The sequence below is a fragment of the Apium graveolens genome, chromosome 2 (genome assembly GCF_009905375.1).
Source record: "Apium graveolens cultivar Ventura chromosome 2, ASM990537v1, whole genome shotgun sequence".
NCBI classification, from domain to species: domain Eukaryota; kingdom Viridiplantae; phylum Streptophyta; class Magnoliopsida; order Apiales; family Apiaceae; genus Apium; species Apium graveolens.
The window spans coordinates 26,259,146-26,279,398 of NC_133648.1; the positions used below are offsets into that span (position 1 = coordinate 26,259,146).

General features: G+C 40.1%; 2 protein-coding genes across 2 annotated transcripts; both read right to left on the reverse strand.

Annotated features, from left to right (window-relative positions):
- Positions 1 to 15,634: 15,634 nt before the first annotated feature.
- Positions 15,635 to 16,240, reverse strand: LOC141687056 (uncharacterized). Its single transcript, XM_074492201.1, has one exon. The coding sequence runs from the start codon at positions 16,238 to 16,240 to the stop codon at positions 15,635 to 15,637; it is 606 nt and encodes a 201-aa protein (XP_074348302.1).
- A 38-nt stretch (positions 16,241 to 16,278) lies between these two features.
- Positions 16,279 to 16,977, reverse strand: LOC141687064 (uncharacterized). The gene is made up of 2 exons (XM_074492211.1): positions 16,681 to 16,977; positions 16,279 to 16,569 (listed from the first exon to the last, which is right to left on the reverse strand). Exons 1-2 carry the CDS (start codon positions 16,975 to 16,977, stop codon positions 16,279 to 16,281), a joined length of 588 nt encoding a protein of 195 aa, XP_074348312.1.
- Positions 16,978 to 20,253: the final 3,276 nt, after the last annotated feature.

The following is a 20,253-nucleotide window of genomic DNA, read 5'->3' on the forward strand; positions in this document are numbered from 1 at the left end:
GCAGCTCTCGTGATATTTGTTCATCACTGAGAGGTAACAGTTCCATACTGTAACAGAGTTTATTGTTTCAATAAAGTTTGTTTTCTGTTACTTGTGATATTAAAGTCCGATTTGATTGTACTTTACACTGTATTCAACCCCTCTACAGTGTGTGTGACCTAACAAGTGGTATCAGAGCCTATTTATTAACGCACATACAGTTAAAGATCCAAACACAATCATGTCTGACACAGAAACTCCATCTAAGCCTACCAAAACTGAAGAACCACCACAGACACAAATTCAAAGTCGGTATGAGACCATCAGAGTTCCCATACTGAGACCATCTGAATATTCCATATGGAAGGTGAGGATGACCATGTTCCTAGAAGCAACAGATCCAGAATATCTTGATAGAATCAAGGAAGGGCCTCACAAACCAACCAAGCTCGCTGTTGCAGTTGCAGGTGAAGCAGCAAAGACCGTACCAAAGGAGAAGAGTGATTATACTGCTGAAGATATAGCATCAATTGCTAAGGATGCTAAGGTACGACACTTACTGTATAGTGCCATTGATAATGTAATGTCAAATAGGGTAATTAACTGCAAGACTGCTAAGGAGATATGGGATACTCTGGAAACAAGGTGTCAGGGAACCGATACAATTAAGAAGAACAGGAAGACAATACTCACTCAAGAGTATGAACACTTTGACTCAAAGACTAATGAGTCATTGACTGATTTATATGATAGATTTGTCAAACTCTTGAATGATTTGTCATTGGTTGATAAGGAGTATGAACTTGAAGATTCAAACCTTAAATTCCTGTTAGCTCTTCCTGAATGCTGGGATTTGAAGGCAACAACAATAAGAGACAACTACAATCTTGATGAAACAACTCTTGATGAAATCTATGGAATGCTCAAGACTCATGAACTTGAGATGGAACAAAGAAGCAAGAGGAAATGAGGAAAGTCAAGGACAGTTACTCTTAAGGCTGAAGAAGAATTCCCCAAGGCAGCTACCTCAAGGAAAGACAAGGGTAAAGCTCTTTTCACAAAGTCTGATACTGAGTCATCAAGTTCTGAAAGTGATGATGACACGGATTCTAAAAGCTTGCCTGAGACTGATGCTGATGAGGAGATGATGAAGCTGTGTGCTCTTATGGTGAAAGGGATCACAAAGATTGCATACAGGAAGTTCAGGAAGGGAAAGAAGTTTTCAAGGAAAGGCACAAGTTCTAATAAGAAGAATTTCAGAAGATCTGAGGGCAAAGGAGGAAAGTCTGATAGAGGAGATTATACCAATGTCAAATGCTATAATTGTGGTGAGAAAGGCCACATATCTCCTGATTGCAAGAAAGTAAAGGGTGACAAAGGCAAGGCTCTTGTCACAAAGAAGAAAAGCTGGACAGACACCTCAGACTCTGAAAGTGAGGAGAACTATGTGTTGATGGCAAATGCTGATAAAGAAAGTGCTGAGAGCAGTTCTGAAGCTGCTGAAATAAAGGTACCTCCGACTACTTATGCTTTTCATACTGATGATATTAATGAGTTGAGAAGATATCTTAAAACCATGTTTGTTAGTTATAGAGATCAAACTTTAACATGTGAAAAATTAACTTCTGAAAATCTTGCTTTTAAAAAAACAAATGATTTCTTAGAAAAAGAGTTAGTTATGTTCCATCAAACTCAGAAGGATAGAGATGATGTTTTTTATGTTAGGGATGAAGTGCTAAAAATGAATGAATCTCTAAAAACTGAGTTAGAAAAGGAAAAAGAGATTATCAGGACTTGGACTAACTCTGGCAGAACAACTCAAAATTTGCTAAGTAGTGAAAATTGGAAAGAGGGCTTAGGTTATGGAGAGGATAAGAATGATAAAGGAACTGTAGAAATTAAGCTTGTTGCTAAGCAAAAGCCAAAATTAAAACATGTTAAGTTTGTAACTGTAAAGTCTGATAATGAGAAATTAGAAGTTAAAGAGGAATTAACTTCTGACAAACTAAAACAAGAAAAGACAGTTGAAGTAAACATAGGCTTAATGACTAAGAAACAGCTTAAGCATAAGCTGAAAGATGTTAAGAATGCAAACAAGGTAAAATCACCTAGGAAAAATAGGAATGAAAAGGAAGGTGTGAATAAAAGCAATGAGTATAGGCCTGTTCCTGATGCTCCTAGGAAAACGTGTCATAACTGTGGAAGTTCTAACCATCTGGCTTCTTTTTGCAGGAAGAATAAGAACATAAACTCCTTACCTTCGAAATCAGGAGTTAAGAGTCAGTTTGTTAGATATAAACCACAAAATCCTTGTTTTCATTGTGGTAGTTTATGACATTCCATTTATACTTGTAAGGAATATCATAGTTTGTACTATGATTATTATCAAATAAAACCTTCTTTGAAGAAAGTTTCCATTGGTCCTTCTAGTGTAAATTCTGATTCAAAGTCTGATAGTGTAAGTTCTGATAAGAAAATTTTTGACATAAACTCTGATGCTAAATCCGCTGCAAATGTTAACAAACTTGATAAGGCCAAAGGATCCAAGCAAGTCTGGGTCCTTAAAACTAATCATTAGTGGTCTTTGTGATTGCAGGGCAATAGGAAAAATATTCTAGTTCTGGACAGTGGATGTTCAGGACATATGACTGGAAATAAAGCCCTGCTATCAGACTTTGTGGAGAAAGCTGGCCCAAGTGTTTCTTATGAAGATGACAACATTGGAAAAACATTGGGATATGGCAATATTAACCTTGGGAATGTCATCATTAGAGAAGTAGCTCTGGTCTCAGGACTTAAACACAATCTGCTGAGTATAAGTCAAATCTGTGACAGAGGTTATCATGTTGATTTCTTTGAAGAACACTGTGAAGTTGTGAGTAAATCCAAAGGCAAAGTTGTTCTAAAAGGATACAGGCGTGGTAACATTTATGAAGCTAAGCTTTCAACAAGTACTGATGGTTCTGCAATCTGTCTGATGAGTAGAGTATCAATTGAAGAAAGCTGGAATTGGCACAAGAAACTCTCTCATTTAAATTTCAACAATATAAATGAACTAGTCAAGAAAGATCTTGTAAGAGGACTGCCAAAGTCAGTATTTGCTCCTGATGGCCTTTTTGATTCTTGTCAGAAGGCCAAACAAAGAAAATCTTCATTCAAGAGCAAGATTGAATCATCAATTCTTGAGCCTTATCATCTACTACATGTTGATCTATTTGGTCCAGTACATGTCATGTCTATTGCAAAGAAGAAATATGCGTCGGTCATAGTGGATGAGTTCACCAGATACACATGGGTGTATTTCTTGCACACAAAAAGTGAAACTGCATCTATCTTGATTGATCATGTCAAACATCTGGATAAATTGGTCAAAGATTCTGTGAAAACCATAAGGAGTGATAATGGCACTGAGTTCAAGAATTTGATAATGGAAGAGTTCTGCAAAAACCATGGAATTAAGCAGGAATTTTCTGCTCCTGGAACTCCACAGCAAAATGGAATTGTTGAAAGGAAGAATAGAACTCTCATTGAAGCTGCACGTACAATGCTTGAAGAAGCAAAGCTTCCAACCTATTTCTGGGCTGAAGCTGTGCAGACTACTTGTTTTACTCAAAATGCAACACTCATTAACAAGCAAGGAAAAACACCATATGAGATGGTGAAGAAAAAGAAGCCAAATCTGAAGTACTTTCATGTATTTGAATGCAAGTGTTTTGTTCTCAAGACTCATCCTGAACAGCTATCTAAATTTGATCTAAAAGCTGATGAAGGAATCTTTGTTGGATATCCACTTTCCACAAAAGCCTTCAGAGTCTATAATTTGAGAACAAGAGTGGTCATGGAATCTATCAATGTCTCTTTTGATGACAAGAATATTACTGGTCTTGAAGATTTTATTGATCATGATCAACTGAGATTTGAAAATGAAGACTCAAATTCTGATACTGAAAATCCTGACAGTCTAAGTCCTGATACTGTAAACTATGATGGATTAAACTCTGATGTTATTGAAACTGTGGTGACTACGCCAAAGAAAGATGCACCTATGCAGGGGGCATACTCAAGAACATACCACATCTCAAGAAGCATCATAACATACATCTGGCTCTTCAAGTTCTGATTCGTCAAGTTCTGATAAGCCAAGTTCTGATAGTTCTGAAAATCTAAATTTTGAAGAATCCAACTCAGAAAGCATAGTTTCAGGGGGAGCATCGGAAAATGAAAATGAAGACAGCATGGATCATGGGGGAGCATCCAGTTCTAGAGAAAACCTTCCATCTGCAAGGAAGTGGACTAAATCACATACACCTGATTTGATAATTGGAAATCCTGATGCAGGTGTCAGAACTAGAACAGGTACTTCAAACGAATGTATTTACAATTCTTTTCTCTCTCAGACTGAGCCAAAGAAAGTGGAAGAAGCTCTTCAAGATGCTGATTGGGTGCAAGCAATGCAGGAAGAGTTAAATGAATTTGAAAGAAATGAAGTCTGGACCCTAGTGCCAAGACCAAAGAATAGATCTGTTGTTGGTACAAAGTGGGTATTCAGAAACAAAACTGACAGTGATGGCATAATTACAAGGAATAAGGCAAGGCTGGTTGCAAAAAGGATATTCTCAACAGGAGGGAATTAATTATGATGAAACATTTGCACCAGTTGCTAGGTTAGAAGCCATAAGGATATTTTTGGCTTATGTTGCTCACAAAAAGTTTACTGTTTTTCAAATGGATGTGAAAAGTGCTTTTCTCAATGGAGAATTGGAGGAGGAAGTATATGTTGAACAACCTCCAGGCTTTGTAGATTCCAAACATCCAGATTATGTCTACAGGCTTGATAAAGCACTTTATGGACTTAAGCAAGCTCCCAGAGCATGGTATGAGACTTTAGCTCAGTTTCTTCTGGAAAGTGGATTCAACAGAGGAACTATAGACAAAACCCTGTTCTACCTCAACCATGGAAATGACTTACTTTTGGTCCAGATTTATGTTGATGATATCATTTTTGGGTCTACAAATGACAGACTTTGCAAGAAGTTTGTCAAACTGATGCAGTCAAGGTATCAGATGAGTATGATGGGGGAACTTAGCTATTTTCTGGGCCTTCAAGTCAAGCAAAATGAAGAAGGTGCCTTTATGTGTCAAACTAAGTACACCAGAAACTTGCTGAAGAAATTTGGAATGCAAGATTGTTCAAGTACATCCACTCCCATGGCCACTGCCACAAAACTGGATAAGGATACTGGTAAATCAGTAGATATTACTGATTACAGAGGTATGATTGGCTCTCTACTCTATCTAACTTCTAGTAGACCTGATATCATGTATGCTACATGTCTTTGTGCAAGATTTCAAACAGATCCAAGAGAACCTCACTTAACAGTTGTGAAAAGAATTTTCAAGTATCTTAAGGGAACAGCTGATCTGGGATTATGGTATCCCAGAGAATCAGATTTTAAACTAATAGGTTACTCAGATGCAGATTTTGCAGGTTGCAAAATTGACAGGAAAAGCACAAGTGGAAGCTGCCAATTTCTTGGAGGCGGATTGGTTTCTTGGTTTAGCAAGAAACAAAAGTCAATTTCCACATCAACTTCAGAAGCAGAATATATTGCTGCAGGAAGCTGTTGTGCACAGATTCTTTGGATGAAGAATCAGTTACTGAATTATGGGTTAACATATTACAAAATTCCTATTTACTGTGATAATCAAAGTGCTATTTCTATGACAGGTAGTCCAGTTCAACACTCTATGACAAAGCACATCAACATTAGGTACCACTTCATCAGGGAACATGTAGATGAAGGTACAGTGGAATTGCACTTTGTTCCAACAGATCAACAACTAGCAGATATCTTCACAAAACCATTATGTGAAGCTACTTTTACAAGATTGGTAAATGAACTTGGAATGGTTTTAGGTTCTTTCTCTAAATCTGCTTAGTTTTGTTCTGTTGCATCAGACTTTATGATCAGTATTTACAGAATTCAATCTCTTTGTGTATTCTGTGCTTAATTGAAAAATATGTATAAGTACTGACTGTTGTCTGATCAATGTTTCTAAACTCTGATAGAGATATGTCTGTTTAGGTAACTATTCAATCCTATGAGGATAACTGTGCTAGATGCTGACCTAGTAGTCTTCAATAAATAAGGGATCCCATGTAAGAAGTAATTATTTCTGTGGAAATCTATTGACACAAGCAAATTCTGATAATTGAGCTTAGTTGAGTTTACTTTGTCTATCTTATTACTAAGTCACAAACTAGAATAATGCTACTCATCTGTTAAATTCTGATGCTAGTAAATCTGTTGAATGTATAAAGTGCTGATAAACCTCACTTATCAAAAGAAAAAGAAAGAGAAACAAGGATTAAAAATCAGGTACTCCTTTGAGATCTAGAGTAAAAATGTGGAAGGGAAGACCCAAGTGCATTGCTGGTATTAAGTAATATGCATCCAAAAAGCAAATAAAATATTTTCTTGGTGACTTTTCACACTCTATGATTACTGGAGAAATACTCTGATAATAGCATAAATTCTGATAAGCAGTCGTGACTCACTTACACTGAGAAGCCACTGTAAAATAGAATTTAAAAAGATGCATAAAATTAGCACAAAATAGTTGAGGTGGACTCAACATTGAATTCATTCAATAGTAGGTTTCAGAATATTGACAGGTTTTTAGTTAAGTTTTAGTTATGCCTTATTTCTAAGATGTACTGAAGTGAATCAGACTTTTCTATTTGTCTGATATTTAGCTTAATGCACACACTAACCACTCCATATGAATGATGAAAATCACTGTGGGGATCTATGTTGTTTTAGATGAGCAGTCATTGTGTCACATTGCACAAATTCTGAGGACAAGTTCTGATTGCATGTTCTGATGATTAAGTTCTGAAGAATATAAATCAGAATTTATGTGAGGACTTACTAAAATAGGCATTCCTTTTTCGAGTTAAGAAATTATGTTCTGATGACTGTTAAGTTCTGATATAAGTCTAAGTTCTGATATTACAGTCTGATTCTTTACTTGACTTATTTGTGGATAAAATTTGACAACAGTCTTAGTTTAAACCTGAATACTATTGAAGTGGAAGATTAATAGTCACTATAGTTAGGGATAGTGGTACTCGTACATGAACAGTCAACTTTTACTTGCTTCTTGTGCGCATTAAACCATGTTTTCTCTTTCCAATGAATGTTTTTCTTTTTCCAAGTCTGGGGAGACGAGGTGGAATTAATTCCACCTGTCAGCATTAAATTTCTTTGCGTCTCCTGGCATTCTCTTGCCTATATAAACAACTACTTCACATCAGCCTTCCCATCACCTCTTTTATCACAAACTCACCTTCATACTTTTTCTATCAAAAACATCATGGTCAATTATAATATGTTTTTGAACTACGAAACATTCAACATGGAGCTGAGCTGTGCCGATTGGCAGCAGAAATGGCACGTCACTGCCATTCCTGATGAGATATGGGACTCTGTTCCCCAGGAGGTACTTACCCACCTCCTGTTCTTCTACATGGACTACCATCGCCATCTGGAGCGATTGGAGGAGGAAAGGCTGGAAGCTCTCCGCCAGCAAGAGCGAATCATTCGACTCGCTATTTTGTTTGTCAAGAGTAGGAAGAAGAAATAATTTATTTTCTTCTTCCTATTTTTCTTCATCATCAGCCTTGCCCTGCTTCTTGAGCTAGGACAAAGGCTGTTGACGTTAGGTTTAGCAGCTTAGGGAAATCTTGTAAAAGTTCTGATGTAATTTCAATTTCATGAATGTATTCTCTTGATATATTAATGAAATTTGTTTTTTTTCAAGATCTTGTCTCTGAGATATTTTGTAATGTATTGATAAATCCTGATACATATTCATATTCTGATGACCACATAAACTCTGTTTTAACTTAGGTTCTGATTTTCTTTTATCAGTACTTGCTCGTCCGATTTATTATGGTCATTTTCACTCAATTTTTTTTCAGAATATTGATGTTGCGGTGAAAAATAATTCAATAAGTGGGAACAGTTTCCATTTTGAATTAAAACTGTTTCACCTTGATTAATGGAATAACTGGGTAAGTGAAACGGTTTTTCCTTGAAAAACTGCAAGTGGGTCAGTAATGATTACTGTTTTCTCGTGCCCATTAACTATTCATTTTTACTGCATGTCTGACAGGTGTCCAACGGTTACATTTTTTTTTCAAAAGTATAAGTAAGACAGAGAGAAGATTTTTTAATCTTTTATTTCCTTTCATACTTTTTCTCTCTACTTGCTTTTACTCTCTTTCTTCTTCTAACGTTGGTTTTTCATATAGACATTCTATCAAACACCTAACAGGCACTTAAACCTCTCGATTACTTTCATGGCACCTAAGGATTTAATCATTGATGGAGCTAAATTTGTTCCAAACAATTATGCTGCTATTCTTGATAATGCTGAAGCTCCGTCTGAATTGCATTTTGTGCAAGACCTTCTTGCTCACAGTGAAATCGGGTATGCATTGACCCAACCTTCAGTATTCTCAAGCCAACAAGTTCTGACACTTTGGAGGACTGGAAACTTTGATAATGGTGGTCCAAATGGTACTCCTAGTATTGTTTTCGAAGTGGGTGATTCTTCATATGCAGTCACTCCCGGTACAATACGCAAGGCTCTACATCTCCCAGAAGGATGTACTTTTTCAATTCCAGAGGAATCGGCTCTTCAGGAGTTAATGGTCAGTTTGGGGTATAAACAGAGTTTGGCAAAGCTTGGGCAGTTGAAACGGGCTCATATCAAAAGGGAATGGAGCTTCTTCTTCGACTGCACCACTAAAGCTTTTGGGAACAAGTGTTCGAATTTTGATGCCATCCCTATAATGAGTCAGCACATCGGGTATGCCATTATAAACCAAACTCATTTTGATTTTGCAACGGCTATAATAGGTTTTATTGGGGATAGGATGACAGAGGATAGGAATGTTGTCTACTTTGCTAGATTCTGTCAACTTATATATACTTTTTGTACTGATGTATCTCACTTAATCAGTTCCTTAACTCCACCTTTTAAGGTTGCAAAACGATACTTTAATGACCTGGTAAATGCTGACACTAAGAAACCAGTGGTTAGACCTTTACAGATTCCTCAGTCTGTGAAGCGGATCTTAGTAAATGCTGATCCTGATTCCTATAGATCTGTTTATCCTGATGTCCAACCAACAAACACCTCCCAAATACCACAACAACCATCCGAACATATCACCCATACTACTCAACCAACCCTTAGGAAATATATCAAATCCTATCTCTCCACTTCACAGACAGTTCAACCCTCATCCTCAGCACCTACTGTGAAGCCTTCATCTTCCAAACCTAAGAGGACAAAGACTGTTCCTCAAACACCTCAAAAGAGAAGGAGGATTGCTTTGAGAGATGAGTCTGACAGTGAGGAACAGGTTTCTACATCAGAACCTGTTGTCTAAGAAGCTGAGAAAGTGACTTCTCAGAAGGATTCTGAAATTGGGGGATCTAGGCTTCTCAAGAGGCTTAGAAGAATGACTGTTCCTGAAACTCACAAGGAATCCATATCTACAAAGAGATACAAGAAATAGAGGGCAAAAAGGCCAGTTTCAGATGAAGAAGCAGCAGCTAAGGAAGGAGATCAGGAATCTCTGATCTCACAAGAAAAGGAATTTGCTAAAGTCACTTCTTCTTCATCAACTCCATCTCAGGAGGCTATTCCTGAACAGACCAATACACCATCTGTGTCTCCTGCTCAAAAGTCTGTATCTCCTGTTAATATAGGCATAAGTGCTGATATTGATATCCAGAACTTGGTTGTGCCTGAAGTAATTCTCTTAGAAGCTCCAACAGCAACTAATCCATCAACCACACATGTTACTGATGCTGTTCAAACTCCAGAGTTATCTAATATACCTTCTCTGCATCTAGATGTTGATGATCAGAATTTATGTGAGCATCAGGATATAACTGTTGATCAGAACTTAGAACCAGATCAGCACTTAGAGGATGTTGAAGCCTCCATTGCTACTCACACTGTTGTTTTATCAGAAGATCCTGATTCTGTAAGTTCTGATGCTGCAAATACTGGAGATACTGGTGATGCTGCTCTAAATGTAGATGCTGATGAAGCAGGTCCTTCAGGACATGCTCCTCAACAAACTATTCTTAAATCTGAACTTGTTAAGAAGTTTGTTACCAGAGAAGCATCAGTGCCTTGGAGTGAAACTCCTGCAGGACAGGAGTGGACTAAGGAATGGAACTCAGTTTCCTGTGTTCCAACTGCAAAGCATCTTGCTGAGCACTTGACAAAAGCTGATAAAATGTTAATTTCTGATGATTTCAAAACCCAGCTTAGAGTCACTGCATTGAGTACTAAACATCTACAAGGTCTCCATTCAACTACTCATGCAGAGCTACACAAGATTCAGGAAGAATTCATCAAACAGGACCAAATTCAAAAAATTGACAAGAAAAAGTTCTTCCAACCTACCTTTGACAGGATTGCTTATATTGAGAAGACTCAAGAGAAACAACAAGCTCAGATTGATGATATTCTGAAATATCAAGCTTCTCAGCAATCTCAACTTACTGAAATCCAAGCCTCAGTGGAATTGCTTGTCTCTCTTCTACTACCTGCTGATGCCAAAATGGGGGAGAGAGTAATTAAGTCCAAATGCAAGACTGTCAAGACACTGAAAGGGAAGGATGATGAAAAGGATGATCAAGGAAACTCTGGAATGGGTAGAGGTCATAGTCAAGGTAGAGGTTTCTCATCAAGAAAAGCTGAAATCACAAGTTACAGGACAAGTTCTGATACTGGGAAAAGAATTAGTTCTGCTACTGGTAAAAGGATAAGTTCTGATGAACTTTTAGATCTTGATGAAGAAATGTCAAGACAGTTATTTCTTCGGGAAAATCCAGGAATGGACTTGGAGAGTTTAATGGAAGAAGAAGCCAGACTTAAATCAGAGAAAGTCACATCTAAATCTGAAGCTTCTGGTAAAAAGACACTTCCAAAACTCAAAGGCATTGTGATAAAAGAAAGGACAAATACTGAAGCAACATTGGCTAAATCACAACCGCAGATAGATCCAAGATCCAAGGGTAAAGAAAAGGTTGGTGAACCTATCAAGGTTTATGTGCCTCCTGAGAATGAAGAAATCACTGATGAAAAGGATGATCTTGCTCTGACTTCAAGAAAAGTTCTTAAAACAACCTCTGACATGGCTCAAGTTGTTCAGAGTCAAGAGACAATAAGTTCTGATATTCCAAAGAAGCAAGTAACCTCTGACATAGCTCAAGTTAACATGATATCAGAAGATAGATCAAAGACACTCCTACCAGGATTCACTAAAGTAAAACAGACTCAACCTTTGAAGACTGCTGCAAGTGGTTTTGAAGCAAGAGTAGTTACTGAAAAGGAAGCAAGAGATAAAACTGGATTGGGAAGTGCTGATGAAAGAAGAATACAGAACACTACCAGTGATCCAACTTCCTTGAGTGAACCAGGTATTGGAACAACTCCTGAGAGATTGAATCAACTGGAATCTGTACAAATGGTTTATCATACCTTCTTGAAAGAACACATCTTGTTGTACTTCATGACAGATGGTAGGGTTTATCATATAAGGCAAAATGCCATTCCATTGAAGTATTTTGAAGAACTGGAGCATGTACAATTCTTACTTCAAGTGAATGACAGATTAACAGAAAGTGATGCAAACTATTTGAAGGATCAGATTCAGAGACAGAAAAGGCTTTATTCTGTTAAGTCTGACAGCACATATCTTCTAAAGTACAGAGATCACAAGGGTGATATAGTTGAAATGAAGCCCAACACTGCTAAGATTATAACTACCTTTCTAGGTTACAGGGCTGTGGAATTCAATCTTGAGTCTGATAAAGCATATTTGATCAGACTGGATCAGGATATAAGAAAAGCTAAGATTAATGATCTTAGGGCTGCAATCTTTCAAATTGGTGAAGATACTGCAGAGCTTAAAGATGCTAAAAGGAGGATGATTGATGAACTTAGATATGCTGAGAAATGTTTGTTGAAGAACTATCTCAGAACAACTCCTGACATCAGAGAGATCAGAAGATGAAGCCAAGTCAAGATCTACAACTGATTAAATTCTGATATTTGTACAGACTGAAGCTGTTATCAGAAGTTAAATGTTGGTAAAGCGTTAAGGACTGTAAGTTGTAGTTATCTAGTCTAATTCTCATGCATTTGTACCTAATGTTTTTGACATCATCAAATATCTTTAAACTTGTATATTATGCTAATTTACAAGTTGGGGGAGATTGTTAGATATATTTGATAATGTCATGGCTAATATGATTTATGTTTAGTTTTCAGATCTTACTTAAACAGGATAAATCAGTACTTACTGGAAGCAGGACTTAAGGATATCAGTACTTATATTATCAGGAGATAATCATCAAAAGATGGATATCAGAACTTAAGTGCTGAAGGACGTTCAAATAAGGACAGTAGCTGATTAAAGGAAAGAAGATCGAGATAAACATAGGAAGAGATATGCATGAAGAATGAATTCTATGAAGAATAGAATGCTTGGAAGAAAAGATATCTGATTGATATATTTTAGGAAGTAGAATTATATTCCATATCAATTAGCGATTATCTTGTAACTGTGTAGTATATAAACACAGACATAGGGTTTACACTATAAGTGTTATCATATTTGAGAAGATTATTCGTATTAACCCTAGCAGCTCTCGTGATATTTGTTCATCACTGAGAGGTAACAGTTCCATACTGTAACAGAGTTTATTGTTTCAATAAAGTTTGTTTTCTGTTACTTGTGATATTAAAGTTCGATTTGATTGTACTTTACACTGTATTCACCCCCTCTACAGTGTGTGTGACCTAACAGAAGGTTACGCTGGTGAATAACTATAATCAGAAGATGCTTAACCTGAATGATGCTCATGAGAAGGCATTAAGAGAACAGAAGGAGGCTCATGACCTGGCCGCGGAAGCGTGGAAGAAGAAGAAGGATAGCCTCGAGGAGAGGGTGCTCGAGCTGGAGGGGTCAGTTTCTGCCTTGACCGCGGGACGCGAGGCCGCCCTCGCTGATGCCAGGAACCTAGGGGCCAGGAATTTCATGAAAATCTTCATCAGTAAGGTTCCTGACTTTGATTGGGTGGCTCTTGGTGCGGGCACAGCTAGGCACGCTGAGAAGCTGAAGCTGGAGATGGAAAGGGACGCTCAAATTGCTGAGGAGGCCCGACTCGCAGCTGAGCAGGCCCGGGTCGCGGCTGATAAGGCTCTCAAGGAGACGGAGGATGATAACCCTTAGATTTTATTTTCTAACTATACTTTTGACTGGGTAATGATAAGTGGATTTTATATCTACTTAGAACGCTTCATTACAAGCTTAAGTTGGTGTTTTGGACTCAAGTTGTTGGTATTTTTGATGTGTTTTTATATTATTGCATTTCAGACATCAGTTAAAGGAAGAAAGAAGCTTTTCAAAGAATTATACTAAAAATAGGTCAGAATTGGAAGCCTGGGTCATTTTCAAGTTGTATAGAATCTCGTTAGCTTCGCGTGGGCGGTTGAATCACCTCTGAAGAGTAGAACTCAAGTTATGGCCAAAAGAAGAATCAGCAGAAAAGTACAAAAGTCAGGCGCGGCCTCCCCAGAAACCAGCGCGCCCGCGCTGATTTTCTGCCAAAACAGCGTGGCCGCCCCGCCATCAGCGCACCCACACCGCCCCGATTTTTGACCCAAAATCCTGATTTTAGTAGAAATTTAATTTATTAAGGGTCCTGATCATCCTGGAGCCTATATATATCATTAAAAAGATGTTTTTAACAAGGAGGCCTGGGAGAGCAATAAGAAGACCTGGAGAGCACGAGAAGGCTACGGAGAAGAAGACTATTGTTCTCTTCAATATAGTTGATACTTGGATGCTTGTTTTCAATTTGTCTTTGAACCCTAACACTCTTATATTGTTTATTATCATGCTTTTATTGGAACCCATGGTGACGATGAGTTTGATTATGAACTAATCGTTATCGTGGGGTTCTGACGGATTTACTTATGGATTTCTTTATCTTGGTGTGTGGTGATTGATTGATATTCTAGTATTGGTTGTGCTTATTCGTCTTATGCGTGTAGCTAAGATATAAGATAACGTGTTAATCTCTATTGAAGCGACAGTGAATATAGAGATTTAGAACTTGCCATGCTAGCATAGGTTCATGTATTTGTTATGCGTGATGCGTAGGTAATTTTACCCATCTTACTTGTCCTGTGTAATCATAATAGATAACTTGTGCTTTAAACCATTATGTTGTCAAATTCTATAGACATATAGGGTCTCAATATAATTGGTGTCTATTCAGCTTCTATCTCTTTTATGGATGTCTGGTAGTATGTTATTCGTGCAACGAAAGTTGGCATTTAGCAGTTTCGTGTTATCTGATTAGTGTCATCACCATCACATGTTAAGGTTAAGAACAATAAGGCTATTGAATAAAGTATTTAATGAAGTTAGGATCCCATGTTTGTCATATATAATAATTCAACCTCAATTCTCTTAGTTAATGTTATATAGTATAATCTCTTAGTTTAATCAAAACCCAATTTGTTATTTATCTTAGCATTGAGCGATAACCATATATTGTTGCATAGGTACATAAATTGAACTTAACCTAAATCAGTCTCTGTGGGAACGAATCTGATTTATATCTTATACTACTTGCGAACGCGTATATTTGTGTGAATATTAGCGCGTGTTTTCGCCCTAACAGGTAAGAGAGCACCCTTCTCGCCTTACGTATGTATTTGAAATATTCTGCCTTGGGGCATAACTTATTTATAACTTGCTTGTATAAAATATCAAGTCTTTTGTGCCCGTGTATGTCTTTATTGTGCTAGCTGGTTTTGTTTATTTTGTGTAAACTTACCATGCCCCTACTGACCAAAAGTTATCACAGCCCTGGCCGCGTATGGTGGATATTACACCTTCACAGCGAGCCAAGCTCATCAGCTCGCTTTCATGTTCAATTAAGTAAAAATCAATGATAATTTAAGTAGAGCGGGCTCGCATCATTACTAACTCACAAGTGTTGTAGGTGTACTCGCATTAGCGGGTCGGGCCTAGGGGCTCGTATCTTGATCCTGTATTTTCTTCTAGCATAATGCGACCCTGGCCATGTACGCATGATAGCGGGCTGGTCTGCCCGGCTCGCCTTGATATGGGCTCGCATTGCGGCTATCCTTAAGTTTTAAGTTAGATTGTAGTCACCTCTCCCTATCTTTATCTTTAATCTGCTTTGAGCTTATTATTTTCCCAAGCGGGTCGGGGCCCAGCTCGTTTCATAGACTTGTTGTGAAGCAGGTCGGGGCCCGGCTTGACCTAATATTTTTAACATGTTAATAAAATAATTGTTTTGTCCTCGCATGGGCTCCCAAGGATGGGCTCCCCTGCTGGGTATTTTAATCTATTAACAGGAGTTAAAATATCAAGGGCACAAATAGATGTCAATCGTTTATTCATAGATAATGGAAAGTGAAAGGAGTACATGCTTGTGGTCTCAGGGAGGCACCTACATGGCACTACCCCTCGAGACTTAGGAATATTTTAAGACAATACTAAGTCTGAGAAGAAATTATATTATTGATAATACTTGCGGAGGTGTTCCGCATTCCAGGCTCTCGGGATCAACTTGTCTTGCATATCATTGAGGTGGTAGGTTTTCTCCCAGAGCACTGATTTTATTTTGTAGGGGCCTTCCCAATTTGCCCCAAATACTCCGTGACTCACCACCTTGATGTTAGGCATGACTCGATGCAGAACCAAATCTCCCACCTTAAAAGTCCGGGCTCGAACCTTACTGTTGTAGTGCCTTGTTGTCCTCTGCTGATATACTGCTGTCCTAATCTGAGCATCTTCCCGAGTTTCTTCGATCATATCCAAATAGAGCCGATGGTTGACCTCATTTGCCTCCGAGTCATAGTTGTCCCTCCGAAAAGAACCTGCCCATACCTCAACGGGCACCATAGCTTCACACCCATATACCAAAGAGAAAGGGGTCTCTGTAGTTGTAGTTCGAGGAGTCGTGTTGTAAGACCACAATACCTGGGCGAGCTCCTCCGGCAACATAGTGAAGGGCCAAGGGCTCATGAGGGATGTGAGGGGAGCCACGGGGCTGTTATTATAATTGACATATCGCTGGCACTTATCACAGGCTCGGGAGAATTCAAAGGCATCTTTTTTCATTGTTGGCCAATAGTAACCTTGACGAAGGATTTTCTGAGCTAGAGAGATACCCACGAGTGATTGCCACAAATTCCCTCGTGTACTTCCCTTAGGATATAATTGCATTCATCCCCATCTATGCACTTGAGGAGGGGCACATTGAACCCTCTTCTGTATAGGACCCCATCGTATATCACATAGCGGGCATCTTTGTATCTTATCCTCCTTGCCTCATTCTTTTCGTCCGGGAGTGAACCTTCTTTTATGTAGGCTAAGATATGTGTCATCCACGTGGAGCCGAGGTTATCACTGAGGCTGCCCACCTCGTGCTCGGGCACATTAGGCCGCCTCTGTATGTCATAGGGCACGACCCCTAGCAGAGTGGTCTCGCGGCGTGAGCCGAGTTTAGCTAGCTCGTCTGCGCCTTCATTCTACCCACGCGGGATTAGTTCCAGCCTCACCTCGTTGAACCTTGCGATTATCCTCTGCGCACACTTCGAGTAAAGCTCCGTTCTCGGCCCCTTAGCTTGATACCCTCCGTTTATCTGATATACTACAATCATGGAGTCACTAAACACATTCAAATTCTCCACCTTCATTTCCAAAGCTAGCTTGAGACCGTTGATCAGGGCCTCATATTCAGCGTCATTGTTGGTTGCATGAAAGGCCAGATGGGTCGTGCGTCTGATCTTGTGTGCCTCCGGGCTGATTAACTCAATTCCAGCTCCTGCACCACCCCCATTAGAGGCTCCATCCATAAATAGGCTCCACCATGGGGCACTATTTTGACTTTTCAGCCCGACCTCCTATGCACTAGGTATGACAACAAGGGCTCCCTGCTTCACTTCTTGATGTGGAGGAAATTCTAGCACAAAATCAGTCAGGGTTTGGCCTTTGAATTGCGGTCCTTGGCGTATAATCCACCTCGAACTGGCCGAGCTCAACTGTCCACTTCAGTATTCGATCAGAAGACTCTAGTTTGTGCAGTACTTGCCTGAGGGGTAGGAGGTTCGTACTTCTATCTTGTGCGCCTGAAGATAGGGCCCGAGCTTTTGGGAGGCCAAGATCAGAGCATATGCTAACTTTTCAAGGCTTGTGTACCGAGTTTTGGCGTCGGCTAGCCTTTTACTCACATAGTATACTAGGAGCTGGATACCATCCTCCTCTCGGACTAATACCGCACTTACTGCGAAGTTAGAGACGGCCAAGTATAGGACCAAAGTCTCTCCTTCCTTTGGGTTGGACAGCATTGGAGGGCTGCTGAGATGTTTCTTTATGTTTAGAAAGGCTTCTTCATAATTTTCTGTCTACTCAAAATTCCTCCCCACTCCTTTAATCGCTTTGAAGAACTCCTGGCATTTGTCAGAGGACTTTGAGACGAAGCGGTTTAAGGCAGCCACTCGCCCCATTAAGGTTTGGACGTCCTTCACCCGTCAGGGGGATCTCATCTCGAGTAGGACTCGTATCTTGGCGGAGTTGGCCTCAATGCCCCTATGGTTGACAATAAATCCCAAAAACTTCCCTGACTCGACCCCGAACACACATTTTTGTGGGTTGAGCTTCATCATATACTCCCTTGGGATCTGGAACATATCTGATAGGTGACGGGCATGATCATTTGCTTCTTTTGACTTCACAAGCATGTCATCTACATAGGCCTCCATGGTCTTCCCCAACTGATGTTTGAACATCTTGTTCACCAGCCTTTGATAGGTTTCCCCATATTAAGGAGCCCGAAAGGCATCCCGATATAACAATAGAGGCCCTGATCAGTGATAAAGGAGGTGTGCTCCTGATCTGGCCCATACATTGGGATTTGGTTATATCCAAAATAAGCATCCATAAAGCTAAGTAGTGTGTGCCCAGCTGGTCGATTCGGGGTAGAGGAAAACTATCATTCGGGCAAGCTTTGTTCAGGTCAGTGAAGTCCACGCATGTCCTCTATTTGCCATTGGGCTTCTTGACAAGCACGGGGTTGGCCAACCACATGGGGTAGAAGGCTTCCCTTACAAGCCATGTCTTCATTGGTTTATCTACTTCTTCTATGAGGGCCTCTGCCCTCTCTCCACTAATCGACCGTCTCTTCTGTCTAACCCCCTTCTTTTTCGGGTCCAAGTTGAGCCGGTGGCACATGACATTCGGGTCAATCCTATCATATCAGAGTGTGACCATGCAAAGACATCCAAATTTCTCCTCAGGAAGCGGGCTAGATCCTCCCTCAAGTCAAGACTTAAGTTAGAGCCTATTCTGAGTACCTTTGAGGGATCATTTGGGTCCACTAGGATCGGGATTGTGTCCTCTATAGCCCCAGCCCTCTCAATCATTGGGGGCATTCTCGGGTCTAAGTCTGCTCGAGCCTCACTAGATTCTCCCACTTCCGTGATTGTTAAGTCTTCCGTGTCCTCGAGCTCAGGCCGGTGAGCTCGGGCCGGATTTATCAAGCGTTCAAAGGTCGTAGTGACAGTGCGAGTGATTCTGTTGGGAAGATCCATAGTTATTATCGTTTCTTGCATGCCCATTTTCCTTTCCTGAGTCTTGTAGCAATTTTTTATGAGCTCTCTTCTTCATCACTTGCCTCTTCCACAATCTCTTCTTGTATCACCGTGATGGGCTGAGAGGCTACCATCAGCAAGGCCCCTGGGCTTGGTTCCACCTGAATCCTCATGTGCTCGAAATAGTTCTCGGACAACTCCTCGATTGAAATTAGGTTACAAGTCTCGTGCCCCTCAGGACGTACTCTCTTCCTGCCCTCTGCCTCTTCCATGAGGACATCATCTTCACCCGGTTGGACCATCTCTTTTGATGCATTTTCTGTCTCAGCCACCCTGAGTGCCTGGTTGTAGCAGACCCTCGATTCATATTGACAGCTCTTCAAGAAGCCTAACCCCGTGGGATTGGGAATTTTACCGTCATGTGATAGATCGAGGTCACCATCCTCATTGCCCTCATAAGGGGTCTACCCACTATAACATTATAGGCACAAGGCTGATCTACAACCGTGAACATAGCGATCTGGGTGGCCACATAGGGTTCTTCTCCTATGATCACCGGGAGCCAAATTATCCATTTCACTCCGATCGAGTTCCCCGTGAACCCGTATAGGTGTCCACCTATCGAGGTTAATTCTCTATCCAACAATCCCAGCTTCTTGTAGGCATCTTAAGTCAAAACGTCAGCCGAACTCCCGGTATCCACTATTGCTCGGTGAACATTCATCGTCCCAATCTTCATTTTTATAACCAGGGCATCTGTATGTGGGTAATGCACCCATTTGGCATCGTTCTCCCTAAACACGATGTCATCAGCCTCCCTTTCAAAGAGCTCAGAGGCCTTTGGCTCAGATGGTTGACGTTGGTGAGGGGCTTGTCATTTGCTTCTCAGGCATAACTGTCCATCACCTTCCGGCTGTCTCCGCCAATGTGAGACCCACCTAGAATAATATGAATGCTTCCGGCCTGAGGTACCCTCTCTTTATCTTCTGGGGGTGGAGGCGGGACGGTTTGATAATCAGTATTGTGCCTTCAAACCTCCTTGACAACCCATTCTGTAAGCTTCCCTTGCCTTATCAATGTCTCGATTTCATCCTTTAATTGTCTGCAATCAGATGTATCGTGCCCCGTGGCCTCATGGTATGCACAATACTTCGAAGTGTCCCTCTTGTATAGTCTGTGAGAGGGGTTGCATTCCTGAATACCCCATTCCCAGCATAGGTAGCATATATGTGGTCGATAGAGGCTACCAGAGGGGTGTGTGTCTGCCATTTGCTTGTATAAGGTCTTCCCGAATCTTTGTTTGTCTCTTTACCTCAGGCAGACTTTTTGGGGCTTGAGCTACGCCGATACGTCTTTCTCCTCTCATAAAGGATCGAAGATCGGTCTCTCTTATCTCGATAGTTCTCGCTGATTTTCAGCTCTCTCATCGACTTCTCTACCCTCTTAAAGGGTTCAGCTTGCTCATAAAACTCGACCAAGGTTCTCGGCTCACTCACTTGGAGGCTCTTCCAGAATTTTGACCCTTCTTTCAACCCTGCAATC